This window comes from Emydura macquarii, unplaced genomic scaffold (assembly GCF_026122565.2).
Source record: "Emydura macquarii macquarii isolate MOO-44397 ecotype Brisbane River unplaced genomic scaffold, CSIRO-AGI_Emac_v2 contig_2699, whole genome shotgun sequence".
Classification (NCBI taxonomy): domain Eukaryota; kingdom Metazoa; phylum Chordata; order Testudines; family Chelidae; genus Emydura; species Emydura macquarii.
Window position 1 is genome coordinate 287,480 of NW_027132836.1, and position 19,050 is coordinate 306,529.

Genomic DNA, 19,050 nt, shown 5'->3' on the forward strand with positions numbered 1-19,050 from the left:
GAACTCTCACCAACTGAGCTCTGGCACTCCCCCCCCCGTTGGATCTGAAGCTCACACACTTGTGAATTTAAAAAAAAAAAAAAAAAAGTCCTACTCTTTTATTTTAACCAGAAAGAAATTACACAAAGGATGAGACACAATTAAAGGAAATAGTTTGAGGGAAGAGGAAGAAGCATGTAGTTTCAGAGTCTTATCAGATCTGTCTGCTAGTACACTAGTGTGTTTTACCACATCCCCCATATCCCCAGTATGCTCTGTTCCCCATCTCAGACTGGCACTATAGCATTACATGACTTATCCACTTCAGCACCTAGCACTGAACATTTTCAAAGTGCTACCAGACATTAAATATAATTCAGTATTATTTCACTCATCAAGGAATTGGGTATATGGGGTCTACACACAGTTATTCCAGAAGTTCACTTCTTGTGTGGATCCTAAAGTTTGCTCCATGGAAGGCAACTAATCATTTTTTCTGTATTTGTCACATGGTAGAGAAGGCAGCCACTGTTCTGGACAAAGAGGGAATCAGACCAGTGTTAAGTTAATTGCCACTGCTCTGTTAGTGAAGAAGGGAGAAATATAGAAAACCTGCCAGACTCATTCCCACACATTAGCCAGTGACCCAGAGGCCCCATTCTGTCCCCTTCCTCTCCGAATGGGCTAACATCAATATGGTATATTGATACTGCATCTAACAAGCTCAAACTTGCATCAAACAAGCTCAAACTCTAGCTGCTCAAACACCATTATAGCATCAAACTAAGGGTTCATCCATACCAAGGCTACAATCAGATTCCCTTGGCCACAGGGCAGCTGATCTAGCATGCTGGAGGAACTAGCAGCTGTAGGACTCCTAGAGGACTGGTCCTACCCAAATTTTAAAAAATACAGGATTTGAGTAAGATCTAGTTATTGTAACAAAGGTTCTTTGTGGCTTGAATGCAGTGAGATTGATTGCCTACCTCGGAATGCCTACATTAAGGAAGGAAGCAATTTTGGATAACCGGATGAGCATAATATACAATGCTATTTCATCCCCAGACAAATCCAAGTAAAAAATCATCAGCATTAAAAAATATACTATTTTCCCCCGATTTCAAAAATATAACAATAACCAACAAACAAAAAAACCCACAAAACAAAACACAAGCAACAGAGACACTTAAATAATTAAACAGTCGGCAAACAACCTATTACACAGACGACAAGTTCCCCTACATGCAAGGCCTCCCCCAATAAGCCTAAACGGCAGATGATGTACAGAGCTCAGCATATTTCACCACTTACTGTTCATGGAAAGCAGCCATGGCTGTCAGATGACTTAAAGAGAAGTGGTCTACATACCACTCTTCTACAATGGTAAGGTATTTAAACGGTGTCTGGAACAAGAAAAAATGTTGCCATTTTCTTGATGACAAGAATTAATCTCTATTAGGTAATGCAGGCTCCTGCAGGGTGTTTCCTCAAGCATCTCCTTTTGATCTCTACCCTAAATGCACTGAACACTAGTGTGTTCTTTTGTTTTACAGGATAGACCCTAGTATGGATAGGAGTAGAAAAATGAACTTGCTTGAAGCATTCATAATCCAAACCATCTTCTGGAAGCTACTTTTCTGAAGTGTAGCATGTTTTCTCAAGGTGTAGCCCTGTCTCCTCCAAATTACATAAGGCAACAACTCAAATACAATCCACATACACAGAGGTAACTAAAGGTTTGGGATAACCTGACTGAAATTAGAAGGAAGTCCTAAAGGAAGATAAGGCAAGGACAAAGTAAGGGAGCTAACAAAATTCTGGGTAAGGGAGACAGCACAAATTTTACATCTGAATTTAAGAGGAACAGAGATCATTATTAGAAATTTCTGACTGGATCCCAACTTCCCAAAAAATGCAAACTAAGATTCAGAGATTTATGTAGAAGTTACTGATTATTCTGCAGAGGAGAATCAATCCCATCTGAGACTGCAATACCATACATCAAGTGTTAAGGACAAATTGTGCCCTTAGATATGCACATACACTGCTCACGGACAGCAACATGAATTCCCCATAAACATTTAAGGGCAGAGTTCAAACTAACTGTTCATTCACAATTGCTATTCAACAGCAGATTGCAAGATCATAAACTCACATTGTACTCTTTTTGGTGTGATGGGCTTTTACTGCAAAAAAACCCCATGAAATTTGTAAATGGACTAATTTCTGCTTTCAATGCTGATATTGGGCCAGGCTATTTCAAGGTGATCAAGATTTCTAACTTGGTGACTTTATATTAGCAAGTTCCAGGGGGGTAGCCATGTTAGTCTGTTTTCAACAAAACAACAAGAGTTCTGTGGCACCTTAAAGACTAACAAATTTATTTGGGCATAAGGTTTCTGCCCACGAAAGCTTATGCCCAAATAAATTTGTTATTCTTTAAGGTGCCACAGAACCCTCGTTGTTTTATATTAGCAAGTTATTCATTTGCATGTTCCAGATTTTAAAAAAAGTAGAAGCATGTAAAGACGTTTTAGTGCATAGGGCCTCTAATGCATTTTGCAAAGGGCATTTCAAAGAGAAAACTGAAATGACATCTTTAAATTAGTTTAAACAAAGGTAACCTAATGCTTCATACTGGTAATTTTTTTCTTATCTGTAAACAGGTGTGCAAATGAATAGAACAATGCAGGCACAAGACTGCTGTATTTATTGCCTATAACCAAAGAAATCTAGCAAGAAAAAAGGCTTAAGTTATTACTCATAGCTTCTATTGTCAACAGTCTGGCTATATTAACCCTTCACTGCCCTCTTTTCTTGGGAAATCCTCTTTAATATCGTATATGTACTCAAAGTTTTCACTGATCCTTTCACAAAGCCTAGGAGAACAATCTACCAGTCATCTCCAAGACAATACTAAAAACGATCCTGCAATTTAGTAGATTCTTTCTCTGGTGAAAAATAATTTCACATTTACCTCACTATCAAGCCCCAGATTTCACGGAAAGTTTCTATTTTTAGGGTGATGCTTCACCAGAGTTAGATCAGTGGGAATTTATATTTTTAATGCTGGCCCAAGGTGAAAGGGTTAAGGAAGAAGAACTCCCATACATGTATTAACAAATGCATGCATCAAACTCCAGGAATGCACAATGGGCAGACAAACCTCCTGGTGGCCACCCATTAGGCAGCCTAGACCAAACACTGGCAATCTCTGTCTTCTGCAGCACAATTAATAAAGAGAGGAAGCCGATGAGGGAAGGGGGTGATTGGAAGATTAAAAGAAAGATCAAGAATGGCATTTGGAATTGGGTCTTTGTGGGAAGGAAAAAAGGCAAGATTTCCACTGTACTGCACTAGCTGCATTTCCCTTTTCTTTACAACTCCCCATTCACTCTTTAAAGCACGAAATTTTCTTGTAAAAGACCAAGGCAACAACGTAGCCTTTTGATCCAACAAGCTGGCAACCCAGGAAGCCTTATAGATAAGTCAACATATCAGAACATGATTGTTAGTGTTGTTTTAACCAAGAAACAGATCAGTATTTAATTTAGCCACAGACCAGCTCTACTTTGGTAGTTACGTAACATTTCTGCTTATTCATGCCATGTGAGTAAAGTCACAGTGCCCTGTCAGAACATAGAGTGCTCCAGTCCTCAAAACAACCATGGCTGGGTGTGGTGGTGTACTTTGCACTCTTATTTCTGAAATGAGAAACTCTACATTGAGGTGTGGAAAAGCAACCCAGCTCCCGGCACAAAGCCTTTAAGAAAGATGGATTTAACATATGTCTACTGGTCAGTATCTCCGAGTTCATCAGTTTAACTCATTGCAGACAAGCAGCATACTCTCCAGGCAGGAAGTTGTTCTATGGAATTCCTGACGCAATACAAACCAAAGCAGTTACAGCTAAGTTTAATACAAACCCTCTAGAGTCCACGTTGACAAATTCTTTAACAGGCCCTGTGGTTACAGGGAAGCTGGTTTCACTCTGAGTCACTCCTGTTCAAACAGTTTACTGGAAATGGAGGGGAGGGGGAATTTTCAGAGAAGTCATGTGATGGCCAGACAAACCACAACCAGTAAAGGTTCAGTGGAGTCAAAAACAGGTCCCAGCAACGGCTGATGCTCAGTGCACAGATGGCACTCAATCATTTACGAGTCCTGTTTTATCTCAGGGTTTATATGGTATTAACCCTTTTTCAAGTTTGTATTCTTTAAAGGAAGCCAGAGCATAATTTGGAAAGTAAACAAACAGCACGTAACTGATAGTAACACAGGCAACTAGAAAATATTTTTACAGGGAAACTTGGCTCATGCAGAAGTGCACAGAAGCAAAACTCAAGCACTCAAAGTGTAAATCATTAGTCCTTAAAGAATATGCCACTTAAATATGAATCCAAACACACAAAGTCACTAATGATCAGATGTACAAAGAAGATATAATTAGTTACCAGGGCCCCCTCTAGTTATGTTCTCCTCTTAGTAGAGAGCAGCATAATACAGCAAGGGCCAACGCATTCGGTACCTTCATGGAGTTGCATTAAGCTTTGTTTTCACCACAAACTTCTGTCAGCTTCATTATAATACAGAAAAAGATTTAGTGGTCAGAAAATACTTTACAATCAGTAACTATCATACTGGCAAAAACAGAGACAAAAACGTCTATAGGAAACGGCACAAAGTTACACCTACACTGTTATTACCAATGCGCTGCTCCAGTACTGAGTAGTAGATTCAACTTCCCCTAATTGAGAGGTTGGTTTGAAAGGTTTCGCTACTGATATTCCTCATCTTTAGAGTGGGGAGCTCTGATAGAAAATTTCAGGACACTGGAACTTAATTGGACGGAACAGAAGTGATAGCCACTGGAAAAATCACTAATAAAATTCTATAAAAAATAAAATTCATAATATCTGGAGCAAAAATTTACCATATCATAAGCCAAGTTAGTTTAGTTATTTATACAGTCTACTGTGCTTTGCATTTACTGTAGTTTTCTGTGAAAAAGCAATCCTGATTAGTCAGGGCAGAATTATAATACAGCCAACAAGACGACCAAGCAGAATAAAAGGCGACATATGAGGCAATAGAAGATATGAAGTTCTCTTTAGGTAACTCGCACTAACTGTAACTGACAAACAAAAAAGAAGAAGTGGTGTTCCATTAAGATGAGGGGCTTTTTCTAAATATATTAATGGAAAAGTACAAAAACAAAGTTACACATCAGCCAGCTCATGGTTTCTCTCAAAAAAGTGATTCAAGGAGCCAGGCCACTTGGATTTGAAGTTTATGAAAGAAAACCCAACTCAAATACATTCTTTAAATTTAGGTAGACAATATTCTTACCCTATTCAAATTTTAATGGAATGATAGGTCTAATCCATACTGTATTACCCACTTTAAATCATTTTATTCCTCTTTTTAAATTCCCCAGTTAATATTTTTTTTTACTCTTCTGTCAATCAGACTGGATATTACTTGACAATGTCACAAGCATCCTCATCTGTTTTTCAAAAACGATGGTATTTCTCAGAAACAGTAGTGACAAATTTTCTAAATTAAAAAAAAAAATACAAAACATGAAAAACGCCAGGCAATTTGGCTCTGCTTTGCAGGTAGCTATAGCAGCTCATTAAAACTAAAGAAAAAAAGCTAACACTAAGTTCACACCTCCGACATGAATGGGGAGGAGAGAAGCCTTTACATTGAAAGGATTCCCCACTGTTAAATGGCACCAAATATTTGTAGTTATCCACTGGCATCAGATTGTCATGTTCTCTGTTTTCTTGGGCTCAGAATTGGATAGTGAGGCAAGCTGATTTGGTAATAAAAACATCACTATTAAACAATTATAAGAAGACTGTAAACGGCACAAGAAGAAGTGATTATGCAGCACAAAGAGCAACAAAGCTTCACTTTTGCGAATGATGCCAGGATTTGCTCAAGGCCATAGGAATAGACATTCATACATGCTTCCCACAGACATCTAGCAAAAACATGATAGAAAGCCAAAAGCATAAAGGAAGTCATATTAGCGAGTGGAAAATACAATACTATCTTCAATACCGAACTATTAGTTTTATAACATTAATATAATTTAATCAGATTGTTGCAGCCTCATGCTAGAGAGTCTTATAGGAATCAACCTGCAAGTGAAGTTTCAAGAATTTTTTTCTGGTCATCCATCCTCAAAACAATGTATTTCAATCCAAACTCAATTGCTGAATTTGAGAAATTGTTGAGAAAATGAATCAAAGCACTGGTAAATACCAAGTTATTTTTTCTCTACAAATGACACCGTTTCATTTGTTCACCAATCACACAGTCAGTCAATTTAGTTAAGGGTATTTTTGGTCTATCCTGACAAGATTCTCACTAGCAACGGTTTTATGTCCAAGAATCCTACCATGCATTTTGGAAACCAATCTTGGCAGCACATAGAACTTTAAAAAACTCAAACAACTCACTGGGAAATTCACAGTAAGCAAAAAAATAGTTCAAACCTAAGTCATGTAATTTGATTGGTTTTGTGTTTTGTTGGGATTTTAAAATATGTATATGGATCAAGGATTGGTTTGCAAAATAAACACCTGGCAATGGGGCAAAAGTCAAACTAGATGAATTTTTGGCAGTATGCCTTTAAAAATATGGACCTCTTAATTTACTATTATTATTATTATTTATCTAGTACCAGTGTGTCAGGCATTTTCCAGACGGGTATTAAGATTGTCCTGAAGTGCTGGCAAACTAGATAGCATCAATACTATGATTAACATCATTAAACTAGAACTAATGTTTGCAAACAGGCCCAAGGAAACCTAAGGCTGTTTTCAGAGATTCTTGGATTTATCCAAATGCTCTCTCTCTCTTTGGCCCCACTTCCACCTAGTGGTTTAGTAGACAACAAACAGGAGTAAAAAGGAAGGAGAATACAAAAGGAGAAATTCAGCAGCAAGACATTTTTGAGAATTTTCCCTCCCAAAATTGTATATTTAGAAACTTTAAATAACTTGTGAACAAAGGCACACAGACTGCTGACTTAAACAGAAAGCTATTAACAGTCATATATACCTGATTAAGATCTAATATGGGTTGAAAACCATTGGGCAATGTAAGTCTTATATCTATCGATAAAACTGAGTTGAAAAAGGCTAAGGACAAAAAAAATTCAAAGCAGCTTCGGTTGCTTTTCAACATCAGGAAAAATGTTTCCTCAGGCTATTGAATCGGTCAAGACACTGGCTAGTGGCAAGGCAGGTGAGTATTATCCAGTGGAAACAAGTTGGCTGGTGATTATCTCCTCGTTAAGAGAGGTTTAAGAAACAGTTTGGCAAGTTCAGCTATTTCATAATCACAGTTAGTTTAATGACGCGTACATCGTTTATTAGTAGGCCTCACCTCTCTAATACCTTCTTTGCTATATCTGCAGAACTTTTTTGAATTTGTGAAAGTTATTGTTTGTCTTAACTCTTTTGGCTACATTAACATATCCCTGCCTTAACTGACTATAAATTCTTGTTTGGTTCTCTCCGCATCTCCTTATCCAGTGCAGGTTCTTTTCTAACTTACAAGCAACCCCTCACAAAGTCACTCTGGCTGCTTTCTTGCATGTTTGTTTCAGTGGAACTGTTGTCTGCTGCATCTTAATCTTGCTGTGTTTTGTGATAATTAAACACATTCTAATGTTTTGCAGTGTTCTTACTTGTGCAGCCTCTGCATGTTCCAGCATCTCCTCAAATTCCTGATACTCTTCATCATCAGGTTCAGCACCAGAGAGTCGAGCTGCCCTGGCCATGAAATAAGGAGGCAGTTCTCCAATAGCTGTGCCAGCACCCTGGGTAGAAAATAGTGATTTTAGTTTTATTGTTCTTGATATGAGCTCTTTAAAAAAGCTCAATTTATGTTCACAATTCTTCTTGGAAAGTTTAAAAAAAAATACTCCTGAGTCACAAACACATATAAGGTTATCCCATCAGAACCGCAGAGGTCACTTGTTTTCAATGGAGGCTTATTTATTATTATTATTACTATTACACAAAGTTCTCCCAGCTTCAAATGTTATCTAATTTACTCTGGTAAACTACATTTCCCCTCTCATTGTTTAGCCACATGCATTCGCCCCCACCCCAAACTCTAATTCTGTAAGTTGTAATATAGTTTAATTGTTGGTCATGAGACTTGGCATACTTATTTATTAGAAAACACGGTTTCAAATTCTACTACAGCTATGAACAAATGAAAATACCATTGAGCAAGCTTTAACTTCTCTAGTATTTCATCTGTCCATAAAATGGGGTCAAGAAAGCCAAGAGAATTAAGAAGCAAAGTAAGGTTGCCTTTTCACTGCAGGAAAATTGTTTGTTTTCTCAGGGCATCAAATGACTCATTATTCTTGTGGGTAAATAAAAAAAAAAAAAAAAGTATTGGACATATGGATAAACAGAGGTTAATGAAACAGGAACTTGAATTAAACGCAAATGGTTTAAATTTAGGACAGGTAATAGCACAATTTGGACACAATTAGCACAATAGCATGCTTTGTTGGAAAGGTGCTAAACCTCAGCCACAGGCAGATGTCCCTTCTTACTAAGAACCATTAGCAAGTGACAAATGCTTCCTTTGAAGCTGCATGAAGTCCTTCAGTTTCCTTTGTTCATATTATCTATGCAGCTGTATGCAGGGGAGAATTCCAGCTGCTCTGTACATTCTAAATCAACAGGTTGATTTTAAACACTATAAAAAATTACATTAGTTGTGCGATTAGCCAAACTCTTAACCTCCCCATTTGTGTAGTGTATAAATACACACCCCTCATATGTTTATCTTCCTATTGTCCACATATGTAACAAATTTGCATGAATACACCACCATCAAAACATCATTAGTCTGTCTATTTTTGATGCATGGAAAGAGAAGCCTGGACACAGTTGTAGCTATTTTTCAGAAAAATTAATTCGGGATTATATTCTCAGGGTGATGCAACAACAACAGAAGTCATGTTTGCTTCATAACAACGTGCCAATTTACTTTGGCTTCGTTTTGTTAATGTGTGTACTAGAAATGAACTTTCCTTAAACTGGTTAAATCACATGTTCGTTGTTACAAAACATCTCAAAAGTGCAAGGAGATCATATGATTCCATGACTACTCGGGACAGATTGCCTTAATATGTAAAATAGGAAGTATTTAAGTGATCCAAGTGTTTATTCTTACTGTTAAAATTTCCATCTGAATTAGAGTTTCCCTACATCATCAAGGAATTAGACAGGCAAGTGCTAATCAACATTCTTTTACATAAATACATACAGTTAAAATTGGAAATCAGTCATCTAGAAAGCTTCTTTTAAACTTTATCCGGTCAAGACACAGACTGCCTGTTCTGCCAATTCTGAGAGATTCATTTTTATCTTTTCAGATAATTGCTGATAAAAACACAAAAGAGCTGCAACACATTCAAAATTGAGGGTGCCTTTCCAGTCCTAGCTTTTGTGCGGTGGAAGGCTCTGAAAACTGGTATACACATAGCAGATTGCAAGCCCATTAAAAACACCTTCTCCAGGCCAGGACTGGTGAAGCCCATTTTATATTGATTGAGAATGTAGTTGATTTTGCATCACCTGATTCAAATTCCTTAGACAGATTGATATTTAGACCTAGTAATGCTCATTATCAAGTGGAATATCTGTCAGTGCCACAGGGTGGAAAATGACACGACTGCTAACCTCAGTGAAGTTGCATCTAATTTAAAAGCGTGGCTGAAACATTTTAGTTCTCTGAATGGATGCCCTTGGGGACAGAACTCCTTGAGTGCAGTATTTGTGGAGCACTTGTAATTGCTAGGTAGAAGGTGCACGTATCTTATCCCACAATCCCTAATATGATCCCTGTTGAAACCTCTTAATTTTTGCAGCTTTTGCATATACCAGAAATGGTCACATCACAGCCACCATCCTATCCCCTTACATTGTACGTATAAACCATCCTATCCCCTTACATGGATCCCCTTACATGATATAAACCATCCTATCCCCTTACATTGTACGTATAAACCTGTGATGTGTATGATCTAGTTATAACTTCTTTGTAGGGGACAGGGTCACTGATAAGTTTTAAAACTGTAATAACCAAAATATAAAGAGTCTGGTAGGGGTTATTTTCATACTTTTAAGAAACAAGTTAAAAAAGGTCAGATATCCTATACTATAAGGATCCCATTTTCCATGTCCCACATTTGAATTTGAGAACCAAGTATTTAATAAAATTAAACCAATGGTCAGAACAGGAAATCACCAGTGGTAAAATGAAGCTTTTTGGCATAAAAGCAGTTCATAACAGATGTGTTTGTGTAAGTTTCAATTCAAAATAGTTTATATTTTATGGGAAAATACATCTTAGCTGACCAAGATTCTTAAATTTTTTTTTTTAGAAAAGGCCAAAAGAAGTGAACACAAAATAAGATTAGAGTGCATTTCCCGTGACAAGCACCACATCCACCCCACTAAATCCATGTCCTAGGAGTCTAAGTTAGTGTTTAGCAACTAACATGCTTTCCCTGCTACAAGTGAATGTTTGCATCAGGAAAACATGGATTTTTAATTTCAATGCAATGTGTAACATGTGAACAGGCTACATTTAATACAACAGAGAATTGATGTAACTCCAAGATCAGGACTTCTGCTACAATACTAGGATCTGATCCTTCCAACATATTATGAATAACTTCATTCACATGAATAGGCCCATGGACTTCGAAGAGAATACTCATGAGAGTGAAGTTATTCATTTGCCTAACTGCTTGCAGGATTCAGGCCCTTAATCTGCAAGCACAGCTGGGGCAAAGAATTTCCTTTCAAAAACTTGTCTTCTGCACTGAGTTCCTCATAAATGCCATGCATTTTCTGTTAAAGTACCTAGAAAAAACAGTTATTCTTTGGAAATAGAGATGACTTTTATAGGACTGTGCAGAAGAAATTCTTATAACAACGTAGATTTCTTCCTTTCTCCAACCTCACTCCAACTCTGGAGCTGATAAAAACTGACCCAATCATTTGTAACTGTTTCTGTTTAATACATTTTGAAGATATACAGACCTAATACAGACATATAAAGTTAATCAGCAAATCATGCCTCCAACGTGAGTAGTTGTACGTTACTGCTGGCAGCACAAGCCAGCATTGCTTTGTTTACTTTAGGTAAAACTGTATAAATTAAACCTTACCCACATGCAGGCCTCTAGCCTGACTTTTGAGATGATGGTCCATAAAGAGATGGATCCTTCAATCCCCTCCTCATCAGGACAGATAATTTGATCAGGGTACGGTGGTTCAGGAAAATTAACTGAGTTACATTCGTATGCAGCAAGAGTAACTGAAGCTATGTGTGGACCCTGAAAAATATATCAGACAAGAACTTCTCAGGACATTTTGTGTGCATTAAACAAGAGTTAGCTTTACCCTAAATAATTTTGCTATCAGGAAATCTATCAGGACAGAAAGACATACAAAAAATGGACTTCCCACACTTGATATTAGATATGGTATATATGATCTCCAAACATGAGAAAATCTAAAATGCTCCTGTTCCCATTTTAAGGGACTATGAAGTTAAAATACATTTGTCCATGCCTATTCTATTAGTAACACTGTAAATTTAAAAAAATCAAAGTATACTTTTGACCATCAATGTTTAGTTTTTTCATTTCATTCCACGTGAGCAATTAAAAGGGAAGCTGAGTAGTCTTTCAGTATCTCATTCACTAGCACAGTGCAGCAATTTTTGAGATGCAAATACTGCCAAGGAATCCTTACATCCTAACAAAAACAAAACACAAATATTTTCTAAAAGATCCCAAAGAAGTTATTTCTACGGATTTAAGTTCTGCAAAAACATGTTTCACAAAACCTAGGTTCTGAGCCAAGTTTGGCCTGACCACATTTTAAAGTGTTCCTTCCCTTCTCCCTGCTCTTGTCTTAAGACATCAATTAAAATGTCAGCAGTCTCTTGTGCAAATCACACTCTTTCTGCTTCAGTTTCCCCAATGTGTAAAATGGGAACAGGCTGACTGAAGGCTCTGTAGATTGTAAAGTGCTTTAAAGCTCAACTACTGTGCAAGTACCAAGTATCATTATGAATAGAATGAAGTTCTGCCTTCTATTAAAGGTTACAAAAATGTTTTGTTGGGGACAGACCTCAGATACAGATGGCTTCAAATTTGTACAAGAACTGAAGTGCAATACCATTAAATAATGGAACAAACTGCCATTGTTGGACTACAAAATAGTCAAATTACTATAAATCTGTGAAACAGTTCAGACTTATCCTTATGTTGGCCATCAGATGTTCCAAAACAAAGAATCAGCTTTAAAAACACCCTCCAAGATCTGTCTTTCAGCAACATGCTCAAAGTGTATAAACTGTTTAAAAAGTTTGCAAAAAAAAGCATTTTAATAAAAATAGCTTAATTTCACCCAAAGTCTTAGCCTTAGCAGAATAAATTCATAATTGATTGTATTTACATACACAGCAAGTATTGCTTAGTCTTGAGCTTCTGCTATTAATTACATGGTGGGTTTTTGTCATCATTTTGGGAGACATTCTGTCAACAATTTTCCTTTTTTTTTTTCCCCCTAAGTGAGTCATGGTCTATTAGAGCAGCAGGAAATCACAGAACAGAAATCAAATAAAAATTATATTTATCACACAGAGAATAAATCTGTGAATGTAACAATGGGAACAAGAGAAAGCTCTTGATGGACACCACCTTTTAGAGCTTACATGGCTCTATTTCCTTTTATAGAATATTTTTTAAATTATTTTAATACAGGGACCAGGGACTTTTGGGGAGAGATTATGGGTTTCATGTAGGAATTACTGGGTAAAATGTTATGGCCTGTGTTATGCAAAGAAGTCAGAGTAGAAGATCACTTTGAACTTAAATATCTATATGAAAATGAGCAGCTTAATGAGTTCTTTGCTAAACCTTGGGAGCTGGCTTTTCATTGGGTTCATTCGTATCAGTTCATTTCTCTGAATCAACTGGAACAGTGGAATTACAGAGTTTAGTTCATATAGCAAGTTATTTAAGGTATAAAAAATAGTGAAAAAGGCCTACTGAGAAAATATCTGTTTTGATTTTCACACGGTACCTGTTTGGCTATCAGTTAGAGGCTATTCAATTCTAGGCCACTATAACAAGTAAAAAAAAAAAAGTCCACTTTGCTGTCAAGCCAATTCTTTTACCTATTTCTCTCCTTGCTGTTTTTTGGGGAGTCTGACCTAATACTCAATAGGCACTAACTTGAATTACTTTCTGTAATAATTTAAACAAAGGTATAGTTCTGATCTCATGGTAAATTAGGAGCAATTTCATCAGAAGAATTGCACTGAAGTAAAGCCAAGGGGAGAGCAGATTTAGACCTGTTAAATACCAAATAATTGTTCTGATTCTCTACGGCAAAGACACTGCAGATTGGTGAAAAATTACTAATGATCTGTATTGCAGTACTGTCTAGAGGTCTCTGGACCCTGTATGTCTCCAAAGAGACAGTCCCTTCACCAAAGAGCTTATAAACTAAACAGACGAGAGAGACAAAGGGTGAGAGAAAGAAAGTACCCTTCTTTTATACATGGAGAATCAGCACCAGGAAAGATTAAATGACTTGTCGAAGGTCACAAAGCAAGTCTGTTGCAGAACTGGGAATTGAACCCAGACCTTGAGTCCTAGACCGGTGCCTTAATCACAAGACCACCCCTTTCCCGATATGCTCTAAAATGTCAAGGAATTTTGAATTTTCCCCCTATGCCCAGATAGCTTCATGCATTAAAAGACCTTTTACGGCCTTGTGCCTCAAGGTGTAGGTTCCGGCTATTCAAATCTGCAACATAATTCTTGTCAGCTGGAAATTTGCATGGAGGAAAACCCCAAAGTCAAGTACGTGTGTTAATTCTGAAGTGCCATTTTTCATGGTCTCTTGAGAGTGAGGACAAGTTCATTGCCAAGTCTGTCAGAGAATGGTGTGTAAATCAAGAAGTACGATTTTCAGTTCCACAAAATTTGGAAGACATACCACAGTATAACGTAACTGTGGTCAGCTGTGATGAAAGACTGCAAGTGCAGAACTGGTTAGTTTCAATCTTATAGCAAAATAGGAAAAAAATTAAAATTGCCAGCACAGTAATGCCCTCTGCCATAGTTCCATGAGTGAAATTGCCACTATCTCAAAGGCAGAGAGATGTTGAAATAAAGGCTGACGGACAATTTAAGATAGAATGTAGGCTTCTGCGGGCAGGGACCTAACTTAGAGCACAGCAAATGATGACAAAGAAAATGTAAAAGGGGTCTGGTAAGGATAATGGTTACAAAAGCAAAACATCCACATACATATCCCCTATTCACTGTGTAATAACTTGCCACAATAACTAGCCTAGGTTCTCTCACTTCTTTTAACAAGTGTTGCCATCTCTTGAATGCCTTAACCCAGCTTGCTATTAACCCAGCTCTGAGTTTCAACAACTCAAGTCTGCAAAAGGAAAAATCCTAATGCAAGAAGCAGCCATTGGAAAAATACATTTCAGAATACAGCTGTAAACATCCCTCAAGCCACCTGAAGACTAAACCAATTTAGCACAACTCTTCCACTGAAATGCAAACAATTCTATAATGGAAAAAAGTTGAAATTATGGAACCCACAAAAACCACATTTTAAATGGAATAAGAAATAAAATGCAAAAGGTTCATTTAGAATGATGATCAAGTGTGGGGTACTCAAATTCAGAACTAGCCACGTAAGAGGCAAAACAATCTTATGCCCTTCTCTTTTACAGCAGAGCTCAGCTGCTTTAAGTAAAGTCAACTGGACAACATACCATGGTCTGGCAGGCTGCATGTGATATTTCTGACATCTGCTTCTGTTCCAGTTCAGACCTGCAAAGCCCACATATAATATCTAGTCTCAGGAACCAAGCCTACCTAATAAATTCACAATGGCTTGGTCCCAAAGTACATAATTTCCCCTTGAATCTCACAAGACCATGGTTGGTCTAACTAGAAATGTGGTCCTGACAGGGCGAGAGCTGTGGTAAGGTCATGGGATAAATACTTCACAAAGACAGGTGCCATTTTAGATTTAGCAATATTCAGTTAAACTGTGTGGGTGGGGGGATTTTCAAAGACACAAATGGGAACTGGTGCCCAATTTCCATTAGCTTTCAATGCAATTAGAATGCCCAGCCCCTTTAGCTACTTTGAAAATCCAAGCCTCTTTTCTTCAATTGTTTTCTTTTTGCTCTTTACGGAGTCTAAAAATTAATCCTCGGTCATAGTTTTTTAACTTTATCTCACACACAGACCCAATTTTTTTTTTAAAAAAAAAGTATTAATGGTTTTTCCAATGTTTGAGTTAATTTTTATGATATGTTACAATAAATCAACCTATTAAGAAATATCTGCTGCTTGAGTCTAATTTTAGGTCCATCTTTAAATGGACACACATTGAAAAATTTAATCTCCATTACAGCAACTAACAAAGAAGCAAGAAGAATCATTAAAATGTCAAGTTAAGTAATATCCTAATCAATTTTCTTCTCTTCCCCCAACCCTATTTTTTTCTTTTTAATTGCAGGGGCAAGCACTGACTGGGGCAAAAGCACTGTCGTCAGTTGTCTTCTGCTGATTCTTCTGATTTGTTCTCTACACTCTCTATCAGGAGCCCGTGGTTAGACTGAAATGTGATTTGTTAGAAATATCTGTGTAACTTATAAATCAAATGAGACAAGGGCTGGTCATCAGTAATAACTTGATGCAAACCTATTTTTGGCAAGAGTAATTTAGGAATCCCTATCTAGAAAGCTCTGATTTGTTATAAAGGGACCTTTATTTGAACTCGTGGATACGTTTGGAGCCGTAGATTAGTTTTTTGTTCAATGCTTGATCAAACACTAGATTTAGAATCTATTCATTGGTATTCTAGGGTAGTAAGTTATTTTGGTAGGCAACATTTAAAGTCTCCATTAAGAATAGATTTCCAAAATATATTTAAGTAGAAGCAATTAGTCCAGATTTTTTATTACCCTCTCCCTCAAAGAAAAAAAAAGGGGAGGCATAAAAATTAAGGATATGTATTTCAAGATCAAAAAGTCAAATCATGTCCTCAAAAATGTCAGCATGTACATTATACAAGAAAGTCTTTAAGGTAAGGCAAAGTGAGTGATTATCCAAAGAAATATATATATATGGTATTTCTATGTTACTTATTACTTTGGTATCTATGTTCTGAACAAAATTATGAAGCATCGAACTGCATATCGAATATGGTTTTTCCTCTGCTCTTCCTTTACAGATCATTCATACTAGTGAAATGATGCTAGCCCCACAAGAACTGTATTTAATTTTAACATTTTATATTTAGGAAGATATAATTTTAGACTAGCTATAATTTAAAAATATTTTCTGTCAAGGAGAAATTATACAACTTCCACAGAGGTGAAAGTTTACATTGAATGCATTCTGAAGGGCTAGAAACTTGTTTTCTTCCTTGGACATGGAATTTTTAGTACTTGGTGCAAGACTCAACCCTTACACAAAAGGGGGAAAACGTGTCATTCTATATTTGATTTAAGATAAATAAGAAAAACAAGAGCTAGTTTCTCATGGGAAACAGCCTGCTAGATTGGCCACAGCCTGCGACTCATCTCATACTTATCTACTAAGTCATTACACCTCTCAAGAATGCAAGACTAAATTACAGCACCTTTTATCTTCAGGGCTGGTGGGCAGCTAAGCACACAGAAAATTGTTCAGTTCAGAGGTGACTAAAAGGGAAAATTGGTAAAGAGATTGTTGGCTAATAAACCAAGGCATATTCACCCCCAACTGTAACAGTTTGGAATCAGAGTGTGCTAGTCTGTATTTATCTAATAAGTACAGACTGTGAACGTATGTATAGACATCTGGGAAGTTTTTTCCCTCCCTCTTCTGAAATCAACCCAATCTGTCCACATATCATTAGAGCCCAAGAATGCCTAATGATTTCACATATTATCTGAGCTGCAACACAAGCTGTAAAGCAGGAGGTAAGAACAAACTAGTTTTCTCAGCTTGGAGATTCGTTAGATTTCTAAACATACATAACATCGTTTGGGCTAGCTTTGATGGTCTAATTTTGTATTTCAATCTTTGCAACAATTTTACATCGGGAACCAATACATTTATTTAGCATGTTTCTATTCCCACCTCAGTAAAGTCTTTCCCCACAGAGCATGGTTGATGGAAATCCCAGATGATGAACAACAAGTTCCAAATAAAACTGAACAAGAGTCAACAAGGAATGATCCATGTTGTGCCTTTAAACATGCAGTATAGCCTCCGTGTTACTTCCAGGAGACACTCCGGCTTTGGTATAACATTAAAACAAAATACAGCCATTTTACAGGAATTCTTACCAGAAATGAAAGATCTACCAGGACATTTCTCCCCCCATTTTGCAGTTACAAGCAGAGTTCTGGTCCCATATGGACAGAATTGAGATGTGGGGAAGTGTGAGGGTTTATACTCTGCTCCTATCCTCCTTCAACACCCATCTGCCCTGAGATCTGCATTCTCCCACTCCCCTCCTTTAACCACTGATTATTCTTATCATCAATGAGGAGCACTGATCTTCAAACTGACACCTTAGCCTTTCCAGCTGTATCATGATTTGCAGGGCTATGTTGTGCCTTCTCTCTGGCTTGTTCTTGTGAGCAAAGAGTGACCTGAAACATACAAAATTCAGGCCTGCATGTGGGAACAGACCAGAGAAATAACAGGATGTGTGTATGATTGTGAAAACACAATACATTAGGTTTATTAGGAGACTATAGGGTCTCCCAGCAAAGCAGTTTGAATTGCAGGCACAATGCAGAACCAGACTGAATAAATTATGAAGACAAGTTGTTTTTTTTAAAAAGAGTTTGAAAAGTACAGCTTGTCAGTTTTCAAAGGATCAAAATTATGACGCCAAGCATTTACTGTCCTATGGTGGCTATAACTCCAAGTCAACACTTCTGGCTAAAGTGTTCAATACTGTGTGCTACCACTACACAAACATCTCGTAGACATTTAAAGACTAAACATCAGGGAGCCATCCCCTAGCATATTGATGCACCTCATGCAAGAGGTTTATTATAATGATTCAAATGTTATTCAGGCTTTGGAAAAAAAAAGGTCTAGAGTCTGATGTATAGCCACTGTAAACACCATTGGAAAGACACACAAAACACTTCTGTGATTTCTCACAATTCAGTTCCGTGCTCTGTATATATTTATGATTGATGCTAACAGATAAACCTTAGCATAGTTTGTCCCATAGGACTCACGTTTTATGATAGGCACCATTAAAATAAATAAGATTTAAAATAATTTTTTCCTTCAAAATAGCATTTTTGCTTTCTCACTTAATTTCACAAGGAGAAGACTTAAGAAAATTAGCATAAGAAATTTACCCAACTAAATTGGTAGCATTGTAATCTACTAAGATTCTTGCAATGCATAGTTGTGTTATCAGTCTAAATGCTGCCAACATCAAGCAGAATAGGGCCCTTGTAGAAATGAACGAGGAGTTCCCACCAAACAGTGGTAGACGGAATTGATTTTCTAAGCTCCATGTTGATCCATGCGTTCCAGGACGTTTCAGTTCACTGTAAATAGCTTAGGACAGCTAAAGGAAGTCAGTTTCAAAGGCATGAAGGAAACAAATGAGACCGAAGCAGAGTCACAAACAATCCTCATACAAACAGGCTCCATTTCAAGATATTTTCCAATCATGTTCTGTGCTCGACACACATTTTTCTTTCAACTACTTTACTCAGTCAACAACAGTAATCCCATATATTGGACCAGACTGGCCCTTGTTTACTTTGTTCTAGGTTTGTAAGCCAACATGCAAACTGAAGAATGATGCAAAGTGGAAATGGACATTTTCTTCAACTAAAAGAATTACATGGTGGGGAACGTAATCAGATTCCCCAACTTGCTAAAGAAGCAAGTTTTTTGTTTCTCACATTTTTCTACACACATGGAACCCATCAACCTTC

The 19,050-nt window shown here is 37.2% G+C and overlaps 1 protein-coding gene across 4 annotated transcripts in view; it reads right to left on the reverse strand.

Annotated features, from left to right (window-relative positions):
- Positions 1-19,050, reverse strand: part of VMP1 (vacuole membrane protein 1) — a 77,618-nt gene that overhangs the window by 35,439 nt on the left and 23,129 nt on the right. For all 4 annotated transcript variants that reach the window (XM_067565753.1, XM_067565755.1, XM_067565754.1 and 1 more), the window contains 2 exons: positions 11,201-11,368; positions 7,685-7,816 (listed from right to left, as the gene is read on the reverse strand). In XM_067565753.1, the coding sequence (XP_067421854.1) occupies positions 7,685-7,816; positions 11,201-11,368 (300 nt within the window). The remainder of the gene's footprint in view (positions 1-7,684; positions 7,817-11,200; positions 11,369-19,050) is intronic.